The following is a 23,261-nucleotide window of genomic DNA, read 5'->3' as shown; positions in this document are numbered from 1 at the left end:
CTCACATCGCGTAATACATACTTGGTTTCTTCATCACTGCACAGGAGAAAGATTGCAGATTTGTAGCGGGAGAGTCCCCGCTGAAATAGTTACCAGTGACTCGGAAAATGTGGTGCTACAGCATAGACTCTGTTACTCTGTTTTTATCATTAGTGTTTTGATGTCCTCGTCTTCCTGTCTATTGTGTCGCGTCTTCATTGTTAACATTTCTTGTTACTCGTTTATCTCCTACTGTCAATCCTCGTCCCGCTCTACATTCCTTCTACACATTGTTTACTACACACACCAACATTTATATGTCACTTAAACTAAACATTCATACACACGCATATACACTCAACCATCTCTTTTATGTGTCTTGTCCATGTCAATGACCTGTGTATGTTTTTGTCAATAAAGTAACCCTGACGGATATTGCCTTTCTCTATCCGTAAACCGATTAGCACTCAGAACACTCACTACCGCCAACAGTTGGTGACCCTGCAGTGTTGCTATGGTTCAAGGTGGCTTTAAACCGGTGCCGTTTTTAGGGCACTCTCTCCAGAGTGGAGGACCTGAGCCAGGGTAACTGACCCATTCGTCCACCCTTTCCTGGGGCAATGAACCTCAAACCGTTCGGTGTTCGTGAGGTTGAGCCCCAGGTCAGGAGAAACATTACGCCTTATGACGTAGTTGCCACCTTCAGGGTTTCCGCCCCGCCCTCCCCCAGGCGCCTTCTGTGCCCCTTTCAGGCACCTTATGTGCGCTCACCCAACCACCCCCCACCACCACCACCCCACCCCTTTTCCTCCTTACCTTCCCGCTGGTACGGGGACTGAGACGCACACCGCGTGACACTTACACAAGACTCAGTGACCACTCAAACAGTGCGACACATTACTGAGACACGCAGTGTCACACAAGACACAGTGTACACGCGAACATTCCACACCAGACCAAGTGTACACGCAAACACACGCCACGCAAACACAGTGTGACACCCCACTGGGATTACTAGCTGCCCCCTGGATTACTCATCGCATTTTGGATTATCACCGCCGTTTTGGATTACCCATCTCCTGTGGATCCTCATGTACAGTGCAATGTATCCAACAGTTCAGTGTAGCAAGTCCCCACCAACAGTTAGTGTCACAGTGTTACCTACTTAGCGTACGGTGGTGTGTTACAGTGCCTTCTTGGACACTGGTTCGCTCCCGAGCCACTGAGGCCCTGGCACGGGCCAGCGCCTTCACACGCAGTTCATTCGACGCTCTCACGGACTGCCGAGGCCGCTGGCACGCTTGCAGCTAGTGCCTTCACAGGCAGTTCCCTCGACGCTCTCTCGGACTGCCGTGGCCTCTGGCCCGTTTTACGCCAGCTCCTTTGTCAATCTGCTCCACACCGTTCACCTTCATCATGACTGACGACGCCAACTCTTCCGCTGCTGCGGCGGTGTCCTTCAAAGCGCCGCCCTTCTGCTCACAGGACCCGTCCATGTAGTTCGCGATTTTAGAGTGCGGATTCAAATTACTAACAGCCTTACTCAATTCACTCACGCTGTTAGCCTCCTGCCCGCCGACGTCCTCCCACAAGTCTCCGACGTCATCGCCTCAGCCTCCAACTCCGACCATGCCTATGAAGACCTGAAGACTGCCCTACTCCAACGCCTCCAGTCTTCTGTCGCCACCCGCCTCCGAGAACTTCTCTCCAAGGAAGAGTTGGGTAACGAGAAACCGACAGACCTCCTACGCCGCATGAAGCAGCTGCTCGACGACAAGTACCAGTCTTTCGACCCCGACTTGTTCAAACAGCTGTTTTACCAACGTCTGCCCCCTGCTGTCCAGCGCAGCCTCTTCAGCGTTAAGGACGACCTGAAGCCTGACGCCATCGCCAAGTTAGCAGACGAATTCATGGCGACTCTACCTGGACCTCTAGCTTCTTCAGTGTCTTCCATCGCTTTCCAGGACACCACTCGACTTGACGAACTCATCAAACAAGTCTCCCTGCTCGCGACGAAGGTCACCTCTCTTGAGAAGCAGCTAGACCGCCACCGCTCTCGCTCCCCCACTCCTCACCGACGCCAGCGCCGCTCCCGTTCGAGGAGCCCAGGACTCTGTTGGTACCACCATAACTTCGGCGAGAAGGCCACGAGGTGTACCACCCCGTGCACTTACAAGGCGTCAAACTCCAAGGGCGAGCATTAGTGCAGCATAGTGCTCGTCACCAACCCTCAGCGCTGCTCCACCTTCACGACTGCCGTTCCAACACCAACTTCCTGATTGACACCGGCGCTGACGTCAGTATTATCCCAGCAACCGCCAGTCAGCGAACTCTACCTCCACTCTTGCACCTGTACGCCGCCAACGGTACCAAAATACCTGTCTACACGCGACGCACCTTGCAAATGGACCTTTACCTACGACGTTCCTTCGAATGGACCGTCTACGTCGGGAGCGTCTCGCAGGCAATCCTCGGAGCAGACTTCCTAAGGCACTTCAATCTCTTAGTGGACGTCAAAGGACGGAGGTTGGTTGACCCGCTCACCTCCATCTCCTCCAATGCACAACCAGCACCAGGCGACAGCTCGCAACTCGCCGTCGTTCACAAGGACCACCAGTTCGCTGCCCTGCTCAAGTCCTTCCCCACGCTGACACAGCCCTATTCAGCCAGCGTGCCCGTCAAACACCACGTCACTCATCACATCAAAACGACAGGACCACCAGTACACGCCAAGGCCCGCCGCTTTGCTCTTGAACGCTACCGTCAAGTCAAGGCCCAGTTCGAGTCTCTGTTGCGTCATGGTATTGTACGGCCCAGCAGCAGCAACTGGTCATCAGCCCTCGTCGTCCCCGAGAAGAACGGCGACATACATCCTTGTGGAGACTACCGTGCCCTTAACTCACGCACTAAGATGGACATATACCCGGTGCCAAACATCCAGGAATTCTCGTTCCACTATCTTCTCACGTTTCGACCTCATTAAGGCCTTTCACCAGATTCCAGTCCATCCTGATGACAAACCAAAGACTTCTTCTTCGCCTACATAGACGATCTACTCATCGCTAGCCCGGATGAAGCCTCTCACAAACAACACCTTCACCAAGTCCTCACCCGCTTTCAAGACTACGGAGTACAGATCAACGTGGACAAGTCTCAGCTCGGTGTTACTTCCCTCACCTTCCTTGGCCACACTGTTACTCCAGAGGGCATCGCTCCACTTAACTCGAGGACTGAAGCCATCCAGCAGTTCCCGAAGCTGTTCACCCAGCGCCAACTCAAGGAATTCCTGGGTATGGTTAACTTCTACAACCGCTTCGTCCCACACTGCTCCCTTATGCTCCAGTCTCTACGCCATGATGAAGCCCTGCAAGCGTGGCCGGTCTGTCACTCTCGTCTGGACTCCGGACGCTGACGCCGCCTTTCTCGCTGCTAAGAAGGCCCTCAGCGACACAGTCATGCTGTCCTTCCCTGCCCATGACGCGGAGATCTCCATAGCAACAGACGCCTCCGACACTGGGACTGGTGCTGTCCTACAACAATTCGTCGACAACCCCTGGAAGCCGATTGCCTTCTTCTCCCGTAAGCTCACCAAGTCTGAAGCCAAGTACAGCGCTTACGACCGGGAACTTCTCGCCATCTTCAAGGCTGTCAAGCGTTTCCGCTACTTCATTGAAGGCCGTCGTTTCCACGTGTTCACCGACCACAAGCCCCTCACCACTACCTTCCTGAAGAAAAAAAGACTCCTACACACCACGTCAACTTCGCCACATGGACTACATTTTGCAGTTCACCACCGACATCCGGTACATCAAAGGTGCAGACAACGCTCCAGCTGACGTCATCTCCCGCAACATTACCGCTGTGACGTCCTCTTCACTCGATTACGCCGCCATAGCCGCCGATCACAACCCGGCGCTTCAAATGAAGAAAATCACACTCCCAGGCACCAAGGTCACTCTCTACGCTGACGTCTCCACGGCCACCGTCCGTCCCTACCTGCCACAGCGACACCGCTACCAGGCCTTCCGTCAGCTTCACGACCTCTCTCACCCTGGCATCCGAGCCTCGCAGCGCCTGATGACGTCCCGCTTCATCTGGGAGGGAATTAACAAAGACGTCAGACTGTGGACCAAAACCTGCACCGACTGCCAAGCCTCCAAGGTGACGCGACATACTCACTCTCCACCCGGCACCTTCACGCCCGTCACGGAGAGGTTCGACCACGTCCACATAGACCTTGTCGGTCCCCTGCCACCCTCCGCAGGCCACCGCTACATCCTCACCTGCGTGGATCGTTTCACACGCTGGCCCGAGGCCGCCCCCATCGCTGACATCACTACGGACGCCGTCGCCCACGCCTTCATCGCTACTTGGGTCTCCAGGTTCGGCGTCCCTCTCAGCCTCACCTCAGACCGCGGCGGCCAGTTCGAGGCTAACGTGTGGAACAAAGTTATGACCCTCCTCGGCATCCGCCGCTACAGAACGTCAAGCTATCACCCGCAGGCTAACGGCATGGTCGAGCGCTTCCATCGGCAGCTGAAGTCCTCCCTCATGGCCTCCACCCAACGCGACAACTGGTCCCTGGCTCTTCCCTTGGTCCTCCTCGGCATCAGGTCCTCCCTGAAGGAAGACCTGCACCACTCCTCGGCTGAACTAGTTTACGGCACCAACCTCCGGCTCCCAGGCGAACTTCTAGCGCCCACACCTGACACCGCCCACTGCGGCGTCCAGGACTTCGTCGCCCGCCTCAAAGGTGCCATGAGGAGCCTTCAGCCGGTGCAGCCTCACTCTTCCCCGAAGAAGACCTTCGTCAACCAAAACCTCGACACTTGCACCCACGTCTTCGTGCGCGTGGATGCCGTCCGGCGGCCCTTGCAGCAGCCCTACCAAGGGCCCTACCGCGTCCTAAGATGGACCAGAAAGACTGTCACGATCGACAAGCATGGTTCTCAGGACGCGGTCTCCATAGATAGAGTTAAGCCGGGATACCTGCTGGCCCCAGACCAGGCGCCCCAACTCTCCGTCGTCGAAGCAACACCGTCTGTGTCACAACATCCCCGCACCAGGAAGATTTCGTTCCTTCTCTGAAGTCACTGGGAGGGGAATGCTGTAGCGGGCGAGTCCCCGCTGAAATAGTTACCACTGACTCGGAAAATGTGGTGCTCAAAAGTCAAATCTGAATTTTTCAACTATCCAGTGATGAAGAAAGCAAGTATTACGCGACGTGTGCGCTAAAGAACCCTGAAAGGAAGACTACTATAACCCCATCGACTTCCTTATAGCATCGGAACGCCTCGCTCGACCTATACCCATGCCGGACGCATTTTTCGGAAATGTATACTGGCTCGGTCACATACCCACAATCAGCCAATCAACAGTCAGATGTGTAAGCCAGACCAAACCAGTCACGACGCAGGAAGGGCTTGAACAATGACGTTATAAACAGTTTATGTAACAAATATATGAAATCAATATATTGTTGCCTTATTAACAACAGTGTGTGAGTATCAACAGTCCAAAAAGGAGTAGTTGAAAAATACTTTTAAAAGACTTTTCTTAAGCTTGAAGCCAAAGACGTCTCTGTTAAAATGATGATCAAGGATGCAAATGTGCCATGTACCCCTTTCGGTGTAAAGTTGTTGGTGGTAGTCGAGTTCAATTGCTAATTGGTCACAGGCAAAGGAGAAATCATTACCCGTCAAGGTTGATTTTAATACACAGTACACACTAGTTATAAAAACTATAAAACACATGAAAAATGTTTGTTTGTATAATATGTATTTTTGTAGATGTTGTGTAGTGTAAATGACACTGGTGTGTTGGTGTGTGTGGTGTATAACGTGTGTGTGAAGAGTGTAGCCGGATTTTGATAAACAGTTAGAACATAACATAAGATAAGAACGCAGGAGTCTGCAAGAGGCCGGTAGGCCTGTACGAGGCAGTTCCTTTGACCCTAAGCTCCCGTGTATCTAACCCCACCTAATATCGCTGTCCATGAATTTATCTAGTCTATTTTTGAATGTGACAATTGTATTGGCACTCACCACATGACTGCTAAGCCTATTCCACTCATCCACCACCCTGTTAGTAAACCAATTTTTGCCTATGTCCCTGTTGAATCTGAATTTATCCAGTTTAAACCCGTTACTTCGTGTCCTACCCGGTTCTCTTACCAACAAAACCTTATGAATGTCTCCCTTATTAAAGCCCTTCATCCATTTATAAACCTCGATCATGTCTCCACGCACCCTTCGCCTTTCTAGAGAATGCAAGTTTAACTGTTTGAGTCTTTCCTCGTATGGCAAGTTTCTCAACCCCTGAATCATCTTAGTCATCCTCCTCTGCACCGATTCTAACATTTTGATATCCATTCTATAGTAGGGTGACCAGAACTGAACCGCATAGTCAAGATGAGGTCTAACTAATGCTAAATATAGTTTGAGGAAGACTTCGGGGCTTCTGTTGCTTACGCTCCTTGAAATAAATCCCAGTACCCTATTAGCTCGATTTCTAGCTTGAATGCATTGTGCCCTTGGACGGAGATCAGAGCTCACTAAGACCCCTAAATCCCTCTCGCACCCAGACCTACTTATGAGTGTCATTTAAGCAATAGTTATGTGAGGGGTTGTTCCTACCTACACTCAGAATACTGCACTTCCCTACATTGAACTCCATCTGCCATTTATCCGCCCAGTCATATAATCTGTTGAGTTCACCTTGGAGAATATTAGCGTCCTGATCCGACTCAATTACTCTACCGATCTTGGTATCATCTGCAAATTTACTACCATCACTACTAATTCCTGTGTCTAAGTCATTGATATAAATAATAAACAAAAGTGGACCTAATACCGAACCTTGTGGGACCCCACTCGTAACACATCCCCAGTCAGATCTTTTACCATTGATTTGCACTCTTTGCTTCCTATTGCTAATTCAAAATTAAGGGGAGCGTCTGCCATGTTCTAAGATATTATCAGAGGATCACCATTTTCTCACAGGCCTTGAGTAGGAACATCATGTACAGTTTTGGTGAAGATTTGTTGAAAAAAAAAATTTATGAATTTTTTTTCAAAAATTTCAAAATTTTGAAATTGAAAAAAAGCATATTTAGAGTTTAGATAGCTCAAAAATAAAAACACCACTGGAACGGGCATACAAAATAAGTGTATTCCTAGAGATTACTTTTCCATTTTCTTTTTTTTGTTTTGTTTTTTTTGTTTCTTCAAAGTTTAAACTTAGAAAATTTATATAAAAATTTTGATGATGTTTATCCAGATTCTGATCACTAGCATTTATCGCTAATTTTTTTTCTCTTTCCAACGCTATCTTTATGTTTGTGCTAGGTCCATAAATAACTTAGAAATATCAAATAAATGCGCGTGTGACCGTGTTTTGAGAAAACGAAGGAAAACTAAATTTATCGATCGCCCATCGATTCTGCTCTCCGATGACAATGTATTGGTAATGAATGTCAATGTAACTCTAACCCTGTGTAAAAAAATATCCTCTATTGCAAAAATTACGGACATAAAAGCACTGACTCATGTATGCATATTTTGGCGCGTAAAGCGCTCTGTATGGCAACACTACCAGATATTTAAAGGGCCGCCAGACCGCGCGAGGATTTAAATTTTAAAAAACTAACCTCGCCACGTGACACCCCATTGTATCCCTGGTATGATGAGCCCATAAAGTGAATTTCGAGGAATTAAAAATATTCATCACAAATACCCCCAGACGCTCCCTTAACAATTGATTGTAAACATAAATAACGACACAACAAAGAAACATATTAACAATAACAAAGTCTGTGCTGCCGCACATTTTATCTCAGTCACCGGGGTAGAGCGCGCGTCCGCTTGTGGGGTGACTGCTACAATACTACCCCCTAGTGACAAGGAAGGAGGAACGTAATCTTCCTGGTGCGGGGGCGTTCTGGCACGGATGGTGATGACTAGGTGACAGATCTGAGGCGCCTGGTCTGGGGCCAACAGGTATGCCTGCTTGACTCTCTATCGAGACCGTGTCCTGCGAACCGTGTCTGTTGACCGTGACAGTCTTTCTGGTCCGTCTCAGGACGCGGTAGGGTCCTTGGTAGGGCTCCTGCAGAGGCCGCCGGACTGCATCCACGCGCACGAAGACGTGGGTGCAAGTGTCGAGGTCGTGGCTTACGAAGGGGGAAGAGCGAGGCTGCACCGGCTGAAGGCTCCTCATGACACCTTTAAGGCGGGCGGCGAAGTCCTGGACGCCGCAGGGTGGTGTCAGGTGTGGGCGCAAGAAGTTCGGCTGGGAGTCGGATGTTGGTGCCGTAGACTAGTTCAGCCGAGGAGTGGTGCAAGTCTTCCTTCAGGGAGGACCTGATGCCGAGGAGGACCAAGGGAAAAGCCAGGGACCAGTTGTCGCGTTGGGTGGAGGCCATGAGGGAGGATTTCAGCTGGCGATGGAAGCGCTCGACCATGCCGTTGGCCTGCGGGTGATAGCGAAGTTATGTATGCCGAGGAGACTCAGAACCTAGTTCCACACGTTACCCTCGAACTGACCGCCGCGGTCTGAGGTGAGGCTGAGAGGGACGCCGAACCTGGAGACCCAAGTAGCGATGAAGGCGTAGGCGACGGTGTCCGTAGTGATGTCAGCGATGGGGGCGGCCTCGGGCCAGAGTGTGAAACGATCCACGCAGGTGAGGATGTAGCGCTGACCTGCGGAGGGAGACAGGGGACCGACAAGGTCATGTGGACGTGGTCGAACCTCTCCGTGACGGGCGTGAAAGTGCCGGGCGGAGAGTGGGTATGTCGCGTCACCTTGGAGGTTTGACACTCAGTGCAGGTGTGGGTTCACAGTCTGACGTCTTTGTTGATTCCCTCCCAGATGAAACGAGACATCATCAGGCGCTGCGAGGCTCGGATGCCACAGTGAGAGAGGTCGTGAAGCTGACGGAAGGCCTGGTAGCGGTGTCGCCGTGGCAGGTAGGGACGGACAGCGGCCGTGGAGACGTTAGCGTAGAGAGCGACCTTGGTGCCTTGGAGTGTGATTCTCTTCATTTGTAGTGCCGGGTTGTCCAGTAGTTTCTCCAGCTTTGCGTCGCCGGACTGATCGGCGGCTATGGAGGCGCAATCAAATGAAGAGGACGTCACAACGGTAATGTTGCGGGAGAGGGCGTCCGCTGGAGCAGTGTGTGCTCCTTTGATGTACCGGATGTCGGTAGTGAACTGCGAAATAATAATCCTTGTGGCGAAGTTGACGTGGTGTGAGTCTTTGTTTCTAAGGAAGGCAGTAGTAAAGGGCTTGTGGTCGGTGAACACATGGAAACGACGGCCTTCAACGAAGTCGCGGAAACGCTGAGAGCCTTGAAGATTGCGAGAAATTCAGGTCGTACGCACTGTACTTGGTTTCAGGCTTGGTGAGCTTACGAGATAAGAAGGCAATCGGCTTCCAGGCGTTGTCGAAGAGCTGTTGTAGGACAGCACCAGTCCCAGTGTCGGAGGCGTCTGTCGCTATAGAGATCTCCACGTCATGGGCAGGAAAGGACAGCATGACTGTGTTGCTGAGGGCCTTCTTAGCCGCGAGGAAGGCGGCATCAGCGTCCGGAGTCAGACAAGAGTGACAGACTGGCCACGCTTGCGGGGCTTCACCATGGCGTAGAGCGGCTGGAGCATGAGGGTGCAGTGCGGGAAGAAGCGGTTGAAGAAGTTAACCATACCGAGTAATTCCTTGAGTGGACGGCTTCGGGAACTGCTGGATGGCTTCAGTCCTCGAGTGGAGTGGAGCGATACCTTCTGAAGTACCAGTGTGGCCAAGGAAGGTGAGGGAAGTAACACCGAGCTCAGACTTGTCCACATTGATCAGTACGCCGTAGTCTTGCAAGCGGGTGAGGACTTGGTGAAGGTGTTGTCTCTGCGAGGCTTCATCCGGGCTAGCGATGAGTTGGAGAGTCTGGGCCCCGTTCATGAGTCCAAAAGGCACCCTGACTTACTCAAAAAGACCGAAGGGCGTGATGACGGCAATCTTCGGTATGTCGTCAAGATGAACTGTAATCTGGTGAAAGGCCTTGACGAGGTCCACACGTGAAGGGATGGTGGAACCAGCAAGCTGGAACGATAATTCCTGAGTGTTTGGCACCGGGTATCTGTCCATCTTGGTGCGTGAGTTGAGGGCACGGTAGTCTCCACAGGGACGTATGTCACCGTTCTTCTTGGGGACGACGTGGAGGGCTGATGACCAGTTGCTGCTGCTGGGCCGCACAATACCTTGACGCAACAGAGACTCGAACTCGGCCTTGCCTTGGCGGTAGCGTTCTGGAGCTAAGCGACGGGGCTTGGCGTGTACTGATGGTCCTGTCGTCTCGATGTGATGCGTAACGTGTTGTTTGACGGGCACGCTGGCTGAGTAGGGCTGTGTCAGCGTGGGGAACGACTTGAGCAGGGCAGCGAACTGCTGGTCCTTGTGAACGACGGCGAGTTGCGAGCTGTCGCCTGGTGCTGGTCGTGCAGCAGAGGAGATGGAGGTAAGCGGGTCAACCAACCTCCGTCCTTTGACGTCCACTAAGAGGTTGAAGTGCCTTAGGAAGTGTGCTCCGAGGATTGCCTGCGAGACGTTCCCGACGTAGAAGGTCCATTCGAAGGAACGTCGTAGGTAAAGGTCCACTGCATGGTGCGTCATGTGTAGACAGGTATCTTGGTACCGTTAGCGGCGTAAAGGTGCAAGAATGGAGGTAGGGTTCGCTGAGTGGCGGTCGCTGGGATAATACTAACGTCAACGCCGGTGTCGATGAGGAACTTGGTATTAGAGCGGCAGTCGTGAAGGTGGAGCAGCGCTGAGGGTAAGAGGGGCCACAGCAGTTCGTGACGAGTGAGGGGCGCTGGCTCGTGCCAGGGGCCACAGTGGCTCAGGGAGCGAACCACAGTGTTCAAGAAGGCACTGTAACACAACACTGCACATATAGCAGGTAACATAGTGACACTGTAACTGTTAATGTGAACTCACTACACTGAACACAGGTGGGAACACTATGCACTGTAGGTAAGTAATCCACAGGAGAGTAGAGTAATCCAAAAGGGCAGTAAGTAATCCACAGGGCAGTAAGTAATCCACAGGGCGGTAAGTAATCCATAGGGCGGTGAGTAATCCACAGGGCAGTGAGTAGTCAAGTGAGTAGTGTCACATTGTGTTTGCGTGTCTCTGTGGGTAGTGTCACACTGTGTTTGCGTGTCTCTGTGGGTAGTGTCACACTGTGTTTGCGTGTCTCAGTAGGTAGTGTCACACTGTGTTTGCGTGTCTCTGTGGGTAGTGTCACACTGTGTTTGCGTGTCTCAGTGGGTAGTGTCACACTGTGTTTGCGTGTCTCTGTGGGTAGTGTCACACTGTGTTTGCGTGTCTCAGTGGGAAGTGTCACACTGTGTTTGCGTGCCTCAGTGTGTAGCGTTACACTGTGTTTGCGTGTCTCAGTGGGTGGTGTCACACTGTATTTGCGTGTCTCAGTGGGTAGTGTCACCCGGTTTACACGTGCTCACTCGCCGTACCAGGGTTGTGGCAAGGTGGTGGGGTTGGGGTGGGGGGTCGAGCGCTGAGAGGAACGCCAGAGGGGCGCGTGGTGTGACGCTGAAAGCAGCTCAGGGGGCACAGAAGGTAGGTGCCTGGGGGGGGGGGGGACACAGAGGGTGCCTGGAGGGGGGCACAGAGTGAAAAGTTGGAAAGTTTCGTTTAGCCGGCGCAACATCTGTGGTCATATGCCGGAGAGAGACAGGAGGGGAAGGAATTATAGGAGCAGGGAACAAATCCCAGGAGACGGGACACAACCCCCAATTAATACCTGGTACCCATTCACTGCTGGGTGGACAGGGGCGTAGGGGTATCGGAAAAGCCGCCCAAATTTCTCCAATCCGCCCGGGAATCGAACCCGGGCTTTCTCGGTTGTGAGCCAAGTGTGCTAAACACTGCACCACGAAGCCCCTGGGCACAGAGGGTGCCTGGAGGGGGGCACAGAGGGTGCCGGGGAGGGTGGGGGAAAACACTCAAGGTGGCTGCTACACTCAAGGGTGTAATGTTTCTCCCGATCTGAGGCTCAATCTCACGAACCCCAAGGATGGAGGTGAGACTTCTTGCCCCAGTAGAGGGTAGACGAATGGATCAGGTGTCCCAGGTCCACCGCTCTGGGAGAACTGTGCCCTTATTACGGCACAAGTTATAAGCCACCTTGGACTCCGGGTCACCAATTGTTGGTGGTAGTCGAGTGTTCAATTGCTAATTGGTCACAGGCAAAGGAGAAACCATTATCCGTCAAGATTGATTTTTACACAGTACACACTAGTTATAAAAACTATAAAACACATGAAAAATGGTGTTGTGTGTATAATATGTAATTTTGTAGATGTTCTGTAGTGTAAATGACATTGATGTGTTGGTGTGTGTGGTGTATGTATGTGTGAAGAGTGTAGCTGAGTTTTGATGAACAGTTGAAAATTAACAATTAAGGGCGGACCCAACCCTTACTGAGAGTGAAAAACCTTGAAAAATTGAAAAGTGCATTTCATCCATATTTTTTTATCTATAACCATCTAAGAATATGTGGAAACTTGTTTGGCAACGGTAGCTCACTATTACGGGGTTTAAAAGGACAAGAGACGTAGCCCTTTAAAAAGGGGCGCGGCAATATGATCCATGAATATTCGTGTATAAAGCTCATTTTTGCCAAAAGTTGCTCATTTTTTCGGATTTTTTCATCAAATGAGCACTACAGAGGATTGATCTTGCGTATGGCGGTGATGTCTTACAATCTCTCCAGCCATCAGTCACCCCAAGTTAGATAAATTAATGAAGGGATAAAAAATAAAAAATCATAACTGAAGCCGCTGAAATTCGCTGATGAAAAAAAACTTTCCAGTGATTTGATATTCTTAGGACACCCCAGTAGTGAGGCATTTTGCCGGTAAAGGTACAATAGAAAAAATATGGGAAGCTTAGTGAAGATGACAGGTGACCTCGATATAAAATTTATAGCAAGTAAGTGGCTCCAATCAGTGGTAAACCTTTGAATAATATGTTGATCTTTGGCACAATGCATCACTATATGTTAATATATTAATATGTCTTTGGATTCTTTTTAGGAGCAGCGAGTAGCGGGCTTTTTTTTTTATTAATGTTTACTTTTTTGTGCCCTTGAGCTGTCTCCTTTGCTGTAAAAAAAAAAAAAAAAGAAAAAATGAAGGTATACGAGTACACTGAAAGAAAAAGAAATTTGGAAATAAATAAAAAAAAAATATACGGGTGTTGAAAAACTTTAAACGCCCCTATCTTAAAACCTTTTTTTCATATTCAAATATTCATAAAAAAAAATCTAAAACATTATGGATTTACTTCATATTTGGGATACTTATTTCCGATGGTTTTAGGCACATGATAACATTTCGATATTTGAAATGTATTGAAAATTGACCACGTCAGAGGAAAACAAACACGAAAAATGGCTGAAAAACGCGCGCCAATCGAGGCGTCCATCTTTTGTTCATAGTATTTCATTACATAAGAATAATTTTAGAAAAAACCCGAAATGTTACGATATTTGTATTATATTAGACTATATTCAATTCAAAACTCAAGTTCCTACTATATAAAATGGGGTCTCCAGGACATTTTAAAGTATGATGACGTCATTATGTCATATCATCATGACGCCATCATGAACAACATTCGTTTGCTCATATATTATGTGTATTCATGTTTTAAATATATCCTGAAAGTTTCAAGTCGAAAGACCTGAAACTTTGTTTTTTTATGAATATTTTTGTGTTAGGGGTTGGGTCACCCCTTAACTGTAAACATAAATAATGACACAACGAATAAACATATAGCCAATAACAAATTCTATGCTGCCGCACCACATTTTCTCTCAGTCACCGGGGGTAGAGCGCGCGTCCGCTTGTAGGGGTGACTGCTACAAGGTATGCAGTGCGCCGCTACTCCACCAAAGACGATGACAGTTATCAGTCTTGCCTTTTTATTTTATTTATTTTTTTTTTTTTTTACGTTGTTGCCTATTGCGCCGGTAGGCATCTTCCCGGTGGGGCCTGATGGTCGGCCCAAGGCTTCTTCCAGGTGGGGCCTGATGGTCGGCCCAGCCCGTTCTGGCGCAGGCGAGTGTTTATAGTGGCGCCATCTTGCATTGGCTCATGCTGCCCCCCGGAACTCGTTCTTGATTCGCTTGGACGGCTTCCTCTAGAGTCCGGGTTGATGGGTTGTCTTCAGGACAGCATGTGGGTAGTTTTAAGCCACGCGGCGGTGACTGAAAAATCCGAGTGGTAGCGTGAGGATTCGAACCCGCGTCGTCCATCACGCGGCGAATGTGGGTCCAGTACGCTATCACTTCGGCCACCAGCCTACTACTACTGTATATAATTAATCAAGGCAGTAATTTTTGGCGTGCTATGCAATGATTTTGAATCAATAACTCTACATTGACATTTTATATGGTTATGAGCACACTATTATTGTGTCCGAGTGTACATGGCAACTTTGCATTCTTCATCATTATTTTAACAGATGTCTTTGGCTTCAAGCTTAAGAAAATGCATACAAATTATTTTTCAAAAACTCCTTTTTATACTATTGCTACTCACACACTTGTTAATAATAACGCAACAATATATTGATTTCATATATTTGTAACATATAAACTGTTTATGACGTCATTGTCCAAGCCCTTCCTGTGTCGTGACTGGCTCAGTCTGGCTGTCACGTCTGACTGTTGATTGGCTGGTTTGGGGTATGGGACCAAGCCAGTATACAGTTCCAATAATGCTATCCGGCCAGGTAATTATAATATTACTGCCATCTTTTAAATTTAAACCCTTTAGCATATAATGTTGTGTGTGTTTGATCCTTGGTTACTAGAATATGGATGATTAAAGCTTATGCAGCTAAATGATTGGTACCTACAGAGTCATTGCGATTATAAGCTAAGTTAGAGATCAACCTCTCATAAGCTACAAAGTGATTGATGCATTTTGATTTCTTGACATGTAACACAAATTAGAAACCCAACTTCAGTACCTCATTTTTGTCTTTGCTTAAAACTCTATTTGAAATATTTAAAATTCCTTTTTTGTTTTTGGCTTCTTTTTCAAGGCAAGATGCCCAAGCTCCCAATGCCTGTGTCTGTTACTTTTTGTAATTTTTTATACTAAAATCTTAAAATCCAACCATGAAACCAAACTCTTAAATGATCTAAATGTCCTGAGTTGCCTCCTTTACTGTAAATAAAAACTTGTTCCTCCTTGTTTTTTGAGTATGCAACTTCTATGCTTTTTTTTTCATGTTTTTTGGGGGGCGGGTAGGGGGGGCCGACACATACACAGCTCTTTTCACAGAGGGGGTCAGAGGCTCTTCGTCTCATCATACCGAACTGACTTTCACCTTTCATATATCTCCACATGACCTCACGAGAAATTAGTCCAGCCCAGGAAAGTGTTTCCGGCTCCGGAACTCGAACCGGCGAGCTCCAAGATGGGAAACTATTCATCTAAGCGCCCGACCCGGATATCACCCAGTCACAGTCCTCAAGATAACAGTAGCAAGTACCTTCAGTCACTTTTTGATGTAACTCAACAACTAAATTTAATTTTTTTTGTAAACGAAATCCCCATAATTTAACGTCAGCTTCAAATACTTGTTACTTTACCTTGACTTTGTTTAGAAGACAAAATAAATAAACTGGCTTCCAAAAAATATCATCCCTTCTGTGTGTTCCATGGTAAAGATAAGAGCGGATGGGCCGAAGAGACGGAGATGAGCACAGACGCAACGCGGATGTTAGAATGCTGCTTGCTTTACCTTACCTTCGGGGATTTAATAGGTAAAGATAGTTGATTAAAATGTTCAAATAATACACGAGTGAAGGCTGCATATTTAATAGTGTTGCATAAAAATGATTACAGCGTGTCACGGGGCTGGGAACCGACGACCATGATGTTATGCCGAAGTGAAGGGCGCAGCCATGGAGTGCTGTAGGCAGCGGCCAGCGATGATCTCCATTACAAACAGCAGCAAACCCAGTGTACTGCCCGAAGCAAACAAGGCAAACATTCCCTGCGGGGTATGAACGCCTTTATAGCACTATACTTACACAAGAAAAAGAGAAAGGCTTATGTGTGCAGGGCTATCAGCCAGCATGGATCTCGGGCCCATATGACGTCTGCACGTTTGTCATTTTAATTAGTATAGTAAAGTTATTACAAATATTACTGTTGAAAAAATATTACTAGGAAGAAATTAACGGCGGGATATTGATATTCAAATTATGTACAAGCTGTCATTATATAGTTTCCCCAAGAACTGTTGTGTGACATCACAAGTGCCGAAGACAATAGCTGCCTCGCCGACCAGCTACATAGGTTTTGTATATATGGAGTACATGAAGTTAGTCGGTGTACACGTTATAGCTACTGGAAATCAGTTAATCATAATCTGTCAATATATACAGATCTTTTCTTGCCTCTTTTATCTTTCATTTGTAGACGCAGAAGCTATCTAAATGTATGCCGCTTAGCCCCGACTCCTATTTATAGAGTTATGCCTACAACATTCACTGTAAATTTATCCGACTTGTCTCCATTACCACTACTCTTATTAACAAATAGTTGTTGCCAATATCATTAAACCTATATTTATAGGACATATTGCCGCTCTTCCACATTTATTAATCGTCCTGAAAATACGGAGACACTCTTTCCCGTGTGCCGGGTAATAATGATATTTTAGGCTTCTTCACCAATAATCCCTGTGTTCTCATATCGCCTTGAGCGCTTCATCACTTCATTATTAGGATTTTTCACGCACGTATGTTCATTGTTTTCAAAACGCTCAATCATTTATGTTCCATTTCAAACATAATTGCTGGATGATTGAAAATTTCTCATCATTCATGTGTCTTGCAGGAATTCTCTCATTTGGTCATTTTTAGGTGAACTGACTCTCAGATCAATACGAATATTATAACCTTTGGAAATAGTATACTGGGACTCTTAGGGTATTTCGTCTTTTCGATCATTCAACCGTCACTATTTTTTATATATATATATATATATATATATATATATATATATATATATATATATATATATATATATATATATATATATATATATATATATATATATATATATATATATATATATATATATATATATATATATATATATATATATATATATATATATATATATATATATATATATATATATATATATATATATATATATATATATATATATATATATATATATATATATATATATATATATATATATATATATATATATATATATTACAGTAGAGGAAGCAGTGCGAGGTAAAAAAAAAGAAACTAATGCAAAAAAAAAAAAAGCCCGCAACTCAATGCTCCTACAAAGAGTCAAGAGGAGTGGCTGAAATAGATATCAATTTCGGGACGAGAGGTGTCATGATACCCTCCTCTTGAGAGAGTTCAAGTCGTAGGCAAGAGGAAATACAGGTGAAGGAAGATTGTTCCAGAGTCAACCGGCGTGAGGGATGAAAGAGTGAAGATGCTGGTTCCCTCGTGTGTAAGGGATTTCGACAGTAAAGGGATAATGAGCTTGAATAGAAAGTCGTGTGCGGCAAGGCAGCGGAAAGGGGGGAGGCATGCAGTTAGCAAGTTCGGAAGAGCAGTCAGCATGAAAATATCGATAGAAGATAGAAAGAGAGGCAGCATGGCGGCGGAATTTAAGAGGTACAAGACTATCAGTAAGAGCAGGAGAGCTCATGAGACAAAGAGCCTAGAGAGCTGTGTGAGTGGAGCCCCTCCACGCTATGGCTGAATCGACAGAGTAACACCACCGCGTTCAGGAGGACGCGAGTTCAATCCCCGCCCGGTGCCACCAAGCTGGGATTTTTCAGCCGCCGCCGAGTGGCTTAAAAGTACCCACATGCTGTCCAGAAGACCACCTATCAACCCGGACTCTAGATTCTAGGATTAAAGATGAGCCCCGGGAGGGCAGCATGAGGCAATGCAAGATGGCGCCACTATAAACACTCGCCTGCGCCAGAACGGGCTGTGCCGACCATCAGGACCCACCGGGAAGAAGCCTTGGGCCGACCATCAGGCCCCACCGGGAAAAAGCCTACCGGCGCTATAGGCCGCGACGTATAAAAAAAACAAAACAAAAAAACGTGAGATGCATACTCCATACTAGGGCGGACAAGGCCCTGTATATGGATAGCAACTGTGCGGGGGAGAATAACTGGCGGAGACGATACAGAACGCCCAACCTCGAGGAAGCTGATTTAATGAGAAAGATGTGAAGTTTCCAGTTAATTTTATGAGTTAAGGATAGACCGAGGATGTTTAGTGTTGAAGCAGGTGACAGTTCAGTGTTGTTCAAGAATAGGGGAAAGGTGTTTAGAAGATTGTGTCGAGTTGATAGGTGGATAAATTGGATTTTTGAGGCATTGAGGTACACAAGGTTCCTTTTACTCCAATCGGAAATGATAGCAAGGTCTGAGGTTAAGCGCTCTGCAGCCTCCAGTCTGGAGTCTTGTCATTCATGTTTAGAGAGTTTTCTGTTGAAAGAAGTTGAATAATGCAGAGTGGAGTCGTCAGCCTATGAGTGGATAGAACAGTTTGTTATGAAAAGAAGATCATTGATGAATAACAGGAAGAGAGTGGCTGATAGGACAGAGCACTATGGAACACCACTGTTGATAGGTTTAGGGGAAGAACAGTGACCGTCTACTACAGCGGAGATAGAACGGCCGGAAAGGAAACTGGAGATAAAGGAACAGAGAGAAGGATATAAACCGTAAAAGGGCAGTTTAGAAAGCAAAGACTTGTGCCAGACTCTATCGAAAGCTTTCGATATGTCTAGCGCAACTGAGAAAGTTTCACCGAAACGGCTAAGAGAGTATGATCAAGAATCAGTTAAGAGAGCAAGAAGATCGCCAGTAGAACGCCCCTTGCGGAATTGATACTGACGATCAGATAGAAGGTTAGAAGTGGAAAGATGCTTTTGAATCTTCCGGTTAAGGATTGATTCAAAAGCTTTAGGTAAACAGGAACGTAAAGCTATAGGGCGGTAGTTTGAGGGATTGCAACGGTCACCCTTCTTAGGCACAGGCTGTATGAAGGCATACTTCCAGCAGGAAGGAAAGGTAGATGTTGATAAGCAGAGGCGAAAGAGTTTGACCATGCAGGGTGTCAGCACTGAGGCACAGTTTTTTAAGAACAATAGGAGGCACTCCATCAGGTTCATATCATAAGCCTTCTGAGAGTTGAGGCCAGAGAGGGCATACAAAACATCATTCCTAAAAATGTTAATAACAGGCATAAAGGAGTCAGAGGGGGGATGAGTAGGAGGAATATGCCAGAGAATCGTCCAGAATGGAGTTGTTACAGAAAGTGTGAGCGAAGAATTCAGCCTTAGAGACAGATGAGACAGCGATCGTGGGTTAAGAGGGAAAGATGAAGAAGTGAAATTGGAGAAGATATTTTTGGCTAGGTGCCAGAGGTCACGGGAAGAATTAGAAAGAGCAAGGTTTTGACATTTGCTATGGATGAAAAAGGTTTTGGCAAGTCGAAGAATAGATTTGGCACGATTCCGGGCGGAAATGCATGGTTAGCGGGAGTTAGAAGGCTCTGGTATCTTTTGTGAGCTGCATCACTATCCTTGACAGCACGAGAACAAGCGTGCTTAAACCAAGGCTTTTTAGCATAAGGAGTAGAGAAAGTACGTGGAATGTATGCCTCCATTCCAGAGACAATCACCTCTGTGATGCTCTGGGCACACACAGATGGGTCTCTCTTCTGGAAGCAGTAATCATTTCACGGGAAATCGGAGAAGCACATTCTCAGGTTGTCCCACCGAGCTGAAGCAAAATGCCAGAAGCATCGCCTCCTCGGTGGGTCCAGAGGATGTACAGGAGCGATAGGACAGGATACAGAAATAAGGTTGTGATCGGAGGAGCCCAACGGAGAGAACAGATTGACAGAGTAGAATAAGTAGAAGGGTTAGAGCAGGGAGTCCCAACCTGGGGTACATGTACCCCCAGTAGTACATTTGCACTTTTCAGGGGGTACATTGGGTCCGAGAGAATAACCACTACTGTACATTACATGGTGTTGTAATCTGCATTCAAATTGCCCAATGTCATGTTATTTTTTGTTTTCAATTTCCTCATTTTGGTAAGCAAAACTGTTATTTAAATTATATCATCAGTCTACACATACATATTTCATTATAAAATAATATCAAAATATTACAATTTCATCGTTTTTTATCCTAAATTTTTAGGGGTACACGGGAACCTATAAAAATGCCCAAGGGGTACAGAGGAACAAAAAGGTTGGGAACCCCTGCTCTACCGGAATCGGGGGTGTTCAGAGCTTCAGCCGGTTGCTTCATTGAAGCCGATGAGAAGTTGCCTCTGACCCAGCCAGCGCATCTACGAGGGGAACACAGCCAGACTCAACACCGGTACCATCTCGCTCTTCTTTCTGCTGCTCGTTCCCTGGGAAGTCGAACGGCGTGGGGCACCCTTTAACTCTCTCCAGTCTTCTCCTGTTGCCATCTTTTGGGAGTACAAACCTGAGTCCCCACTCCCCAGGTACGTCTTAGCTAGGGTAGTGCTTTCCCCACATCTTTAAGTTAATCGCCATTGTCGATGCCAGTGAGTGCACGTATTAGTTTGTGGGGGATGATTCAAGCTAGCTAAGCGACCGTACGGGCCGGGGGAGTTATATGTATATGTATGCCGTGTGTGTTTGGGTTTTTTTTTTTTTTTTTTTTTTTTTTTACAACAAAGGAGGCAGCTCAAGGGCACACAAAAAAAGAAAACAATAATAAAAAAAAAAGCCCGCTACTCGCTGCTCCTAAAGTAAAACAAAAGAGGTGGCCAAAAGGAAGATCAAATACAGGAGGAGAGGTGTCCTGATACCCTCCTCTTGAAAGAGTTCAAGTCGTAGGCAGGAGGAAATACAGATGAAGGAAGATTGTTCCAGAGTTTACCAGCGTGAGGGAAGAAAGAGTGAAGATGCTGGTTAACTCTTGCATAAGGGGTTTGGACAGTATAGGGATGAGCATGAGTCGAAAGTCGAGTGCAGCGGGGCCGCGGGAGGGGGGGAGGCATGCAGTTAGCAAGTTCAGAAGAGCAGTCAGCGTGGAAATATCGATAGAAGATAGAAAGAGAGGCAACATTGCGGCGGAATTTAAGAGGTAGAAGACTATCAGAATGAGGAGGAGAGCTGATGAGACGAAGAGCCTTAGCCTCCACTCTGTCCAGAAGAGCTGTGTGAGTGGAGCCCCCCCACACATGAGATGCATACTCCATACGAGGGCGGACAAGGCCCCTGTATATGGACAGCAACTGTGCAAGGGAGAAGAACTGGCGGAGACGGTACAGAACGCCCAGCCTCGAGGAAGCTGATTTAGTAAGAGATGAGATATGAAGTTTCCAGTTGAGATTTTGAGTTAAGGATAGACCGAGGATGTTAAGTGTTGAGGAAGGTGATAGCTGGGTGTTGTCAAAAAATAGGGGATAGTTGTTTGGAAGATTGTGTCGAGTGGATAGGTGGAGAAACTGTGTTTTTGAGGCGTTGAAGGACACCAGGTTCTTCTTGCCCCAATCGGAAATAATAGTAAGGTCTGAGGCTAAGCGTTCTGCAGCCTCCAGCCTTGAGTCGTTAAGTTCCTGAAGGGTGGGTCTTCTATTAAAAGAAGTTGAGTAATGCAGAGTGGAATCATCGGCGTAGGAATGGATAGGACAGTTCGTTTTGGAAAGAAGATCATCAATGAACAACAGAAAAAGAGTGGGAGATAGGACAGAACCCTGTGGGACACCACTGTTAATAGATTTAGGGGAAGAACAATGACCGTCTACCACGGCAGAAATAGAACGGTCAGAAAGGAAACTGGAGATAAAGGTACAGAGAGAAGGATAGAAACCGTAGGAGGGTAGTTTAGAAAGCAAAGATTTGTGCCAGACCCTATCAAAAGCTTTTGATATGTCCAGCGCAATAGCAAAAGTTTCACCGAAACGGCTAAGAGAGGATGACCAAGAGTCAGTTAAGAAGGCTAGGAGATCACCAGTAGAACGCCCTTTGTGGAACCCATACTGGCGATCAGATAGAAGGTCAGAAGTGGAAAGGTGCTTTTGAATCTTCCGGTTAAGGATTGATTCAAAAGCTTTAGATAGACAAGAAAGTAAAGCTATAGGACGGTAGTTTGAGGGATTGGAGCGGTCACCCTTCTTAGGCACAGGCTGTATGAAGGCATACTTCCAGCAAGAAGGAAAGGTAGATGTTAACAGGCAGAGGCGAAAGAGTTTGACCAGGCAGGGTGACAGCACGGAGGCACAGTTTTTAAGGACAATACACTAGATGTCTTACAAGTGTTGTGTTGTTTGCATTTCACTCCTTGGGGGGACTAGGTACCTTATTCCGGGGCTAACAAGGGCCGCGGAAGCGAGAACGTGGCTCTCTCGCCCTATCTGCCGCCCTTACATAAGTGGCGACCTCGCCAGAATTTAAGGTACTATAAAAAAAAAAAATAATAATAATATATATATATATATATATATATATATATATATATATATATATATATATATATATATATATATATATATATATATATATATATATATATATATATATATAGTTTCTCTAGGAGTGGATGGTCGTTAAGTCGCCTGTAGCGTGCCCTTGCTGTCTGAGGCCCGGAAGCAAAATTTGCCTTTCCACCGTGTTTTTTGTCGACCGTTCGGTTGTGCGAGTGGATTGGTAGGACGCCAAGTCCAATTTTCTGTGTTGCTCAAGTTGACCTTCATCCACTCAAGTTATCTTTGATGTAGATGTCAAGGGTTCTCTTCGTTTGCGGTGCTGGTATTTCCTTTTTATTGTTTTGTTGTTTGAGTCTAATGTGACCATATTATTATTATTTTTTTTGTGGTGTTCGGGTCTGACTTATTAACTTTTGATGTTTTGTGTATTGAGTTCAAGTGTACCATTTTTATTTTTTTTTGGTGTCGGAATTTGTTGAATAGGCGTTCTTCTAGTGCCAAGGGCGCCTTTGATTTTTTTTCCACCTACTTGCCTTTCCTTGCCAACATGCCCCTCAGTGACTTAGAGGCCTTGAAGGCTCAAGCTCAAAGCCTGGGTCTCTCTGGCGACGATGTGGGGAAGTTTGTTTTGCAACAGGAGGCATTCAACGGGAAGAACGTGCCCTAGAGCGACAGATGAAAGCAGAAGCCGAAGAAAGGAAGATGAAAGCAGAAGCCGA

The 23,261-nt window shown here is 46.9% G+C and overlaps 1 protein-coding gene across 1 annotated transcript in view; it reads right to left on the bottom strand.

The window, feature by feature from the left end:
* Nucleotides 1–9,948: 9,948 nt before the first annotated feature.
* Nucleotides 9,949–23,261, bottom strand: part of LOC126998049 (uncharacterized) — a 39,508-nt gene continuing 26,195 nt past the window's right edge. The window contains exons 6-8 of the mRNA XM_050859368.1: nucleotides 11,480–11,640; nucleotides 10,731–10,896; nucleotides 9,949–10,014 (exon numbers count right to left, since the gene is read on the bottom strand). Coding sequence (XP_050715325.1) covers nucleotides 9,949–10,014; nucleotides 10,731–10,896; nucleotides 11,480–11,640 — 393 coding nt within the window. The remainder of the gene's footprint in view (nucleotides 10,015–10,730; nucleotides 10,897–11,479; nucleotides 11,641–23,261) is intronic.

Source organism: Eriocheir sinensis, chromosome 2 (assembly GCF_024679095.1).
Source record: "Eriocheir sinensis breed Jianghai 21 chromosome 2, ASM2467909v1, whole genome shotgun sequence".
NCBI lineage: Eukaryota > Metazoa > Arthropoda > Malacostraca > Decapoda > Varunidae > Eriocheir > Eriocheir sinensis.
The sequence above is the reverse complement of the archived record's forward strand: the minus strand, read 5'-3'. Positions and strand labels throughout refer to the sequence as shown.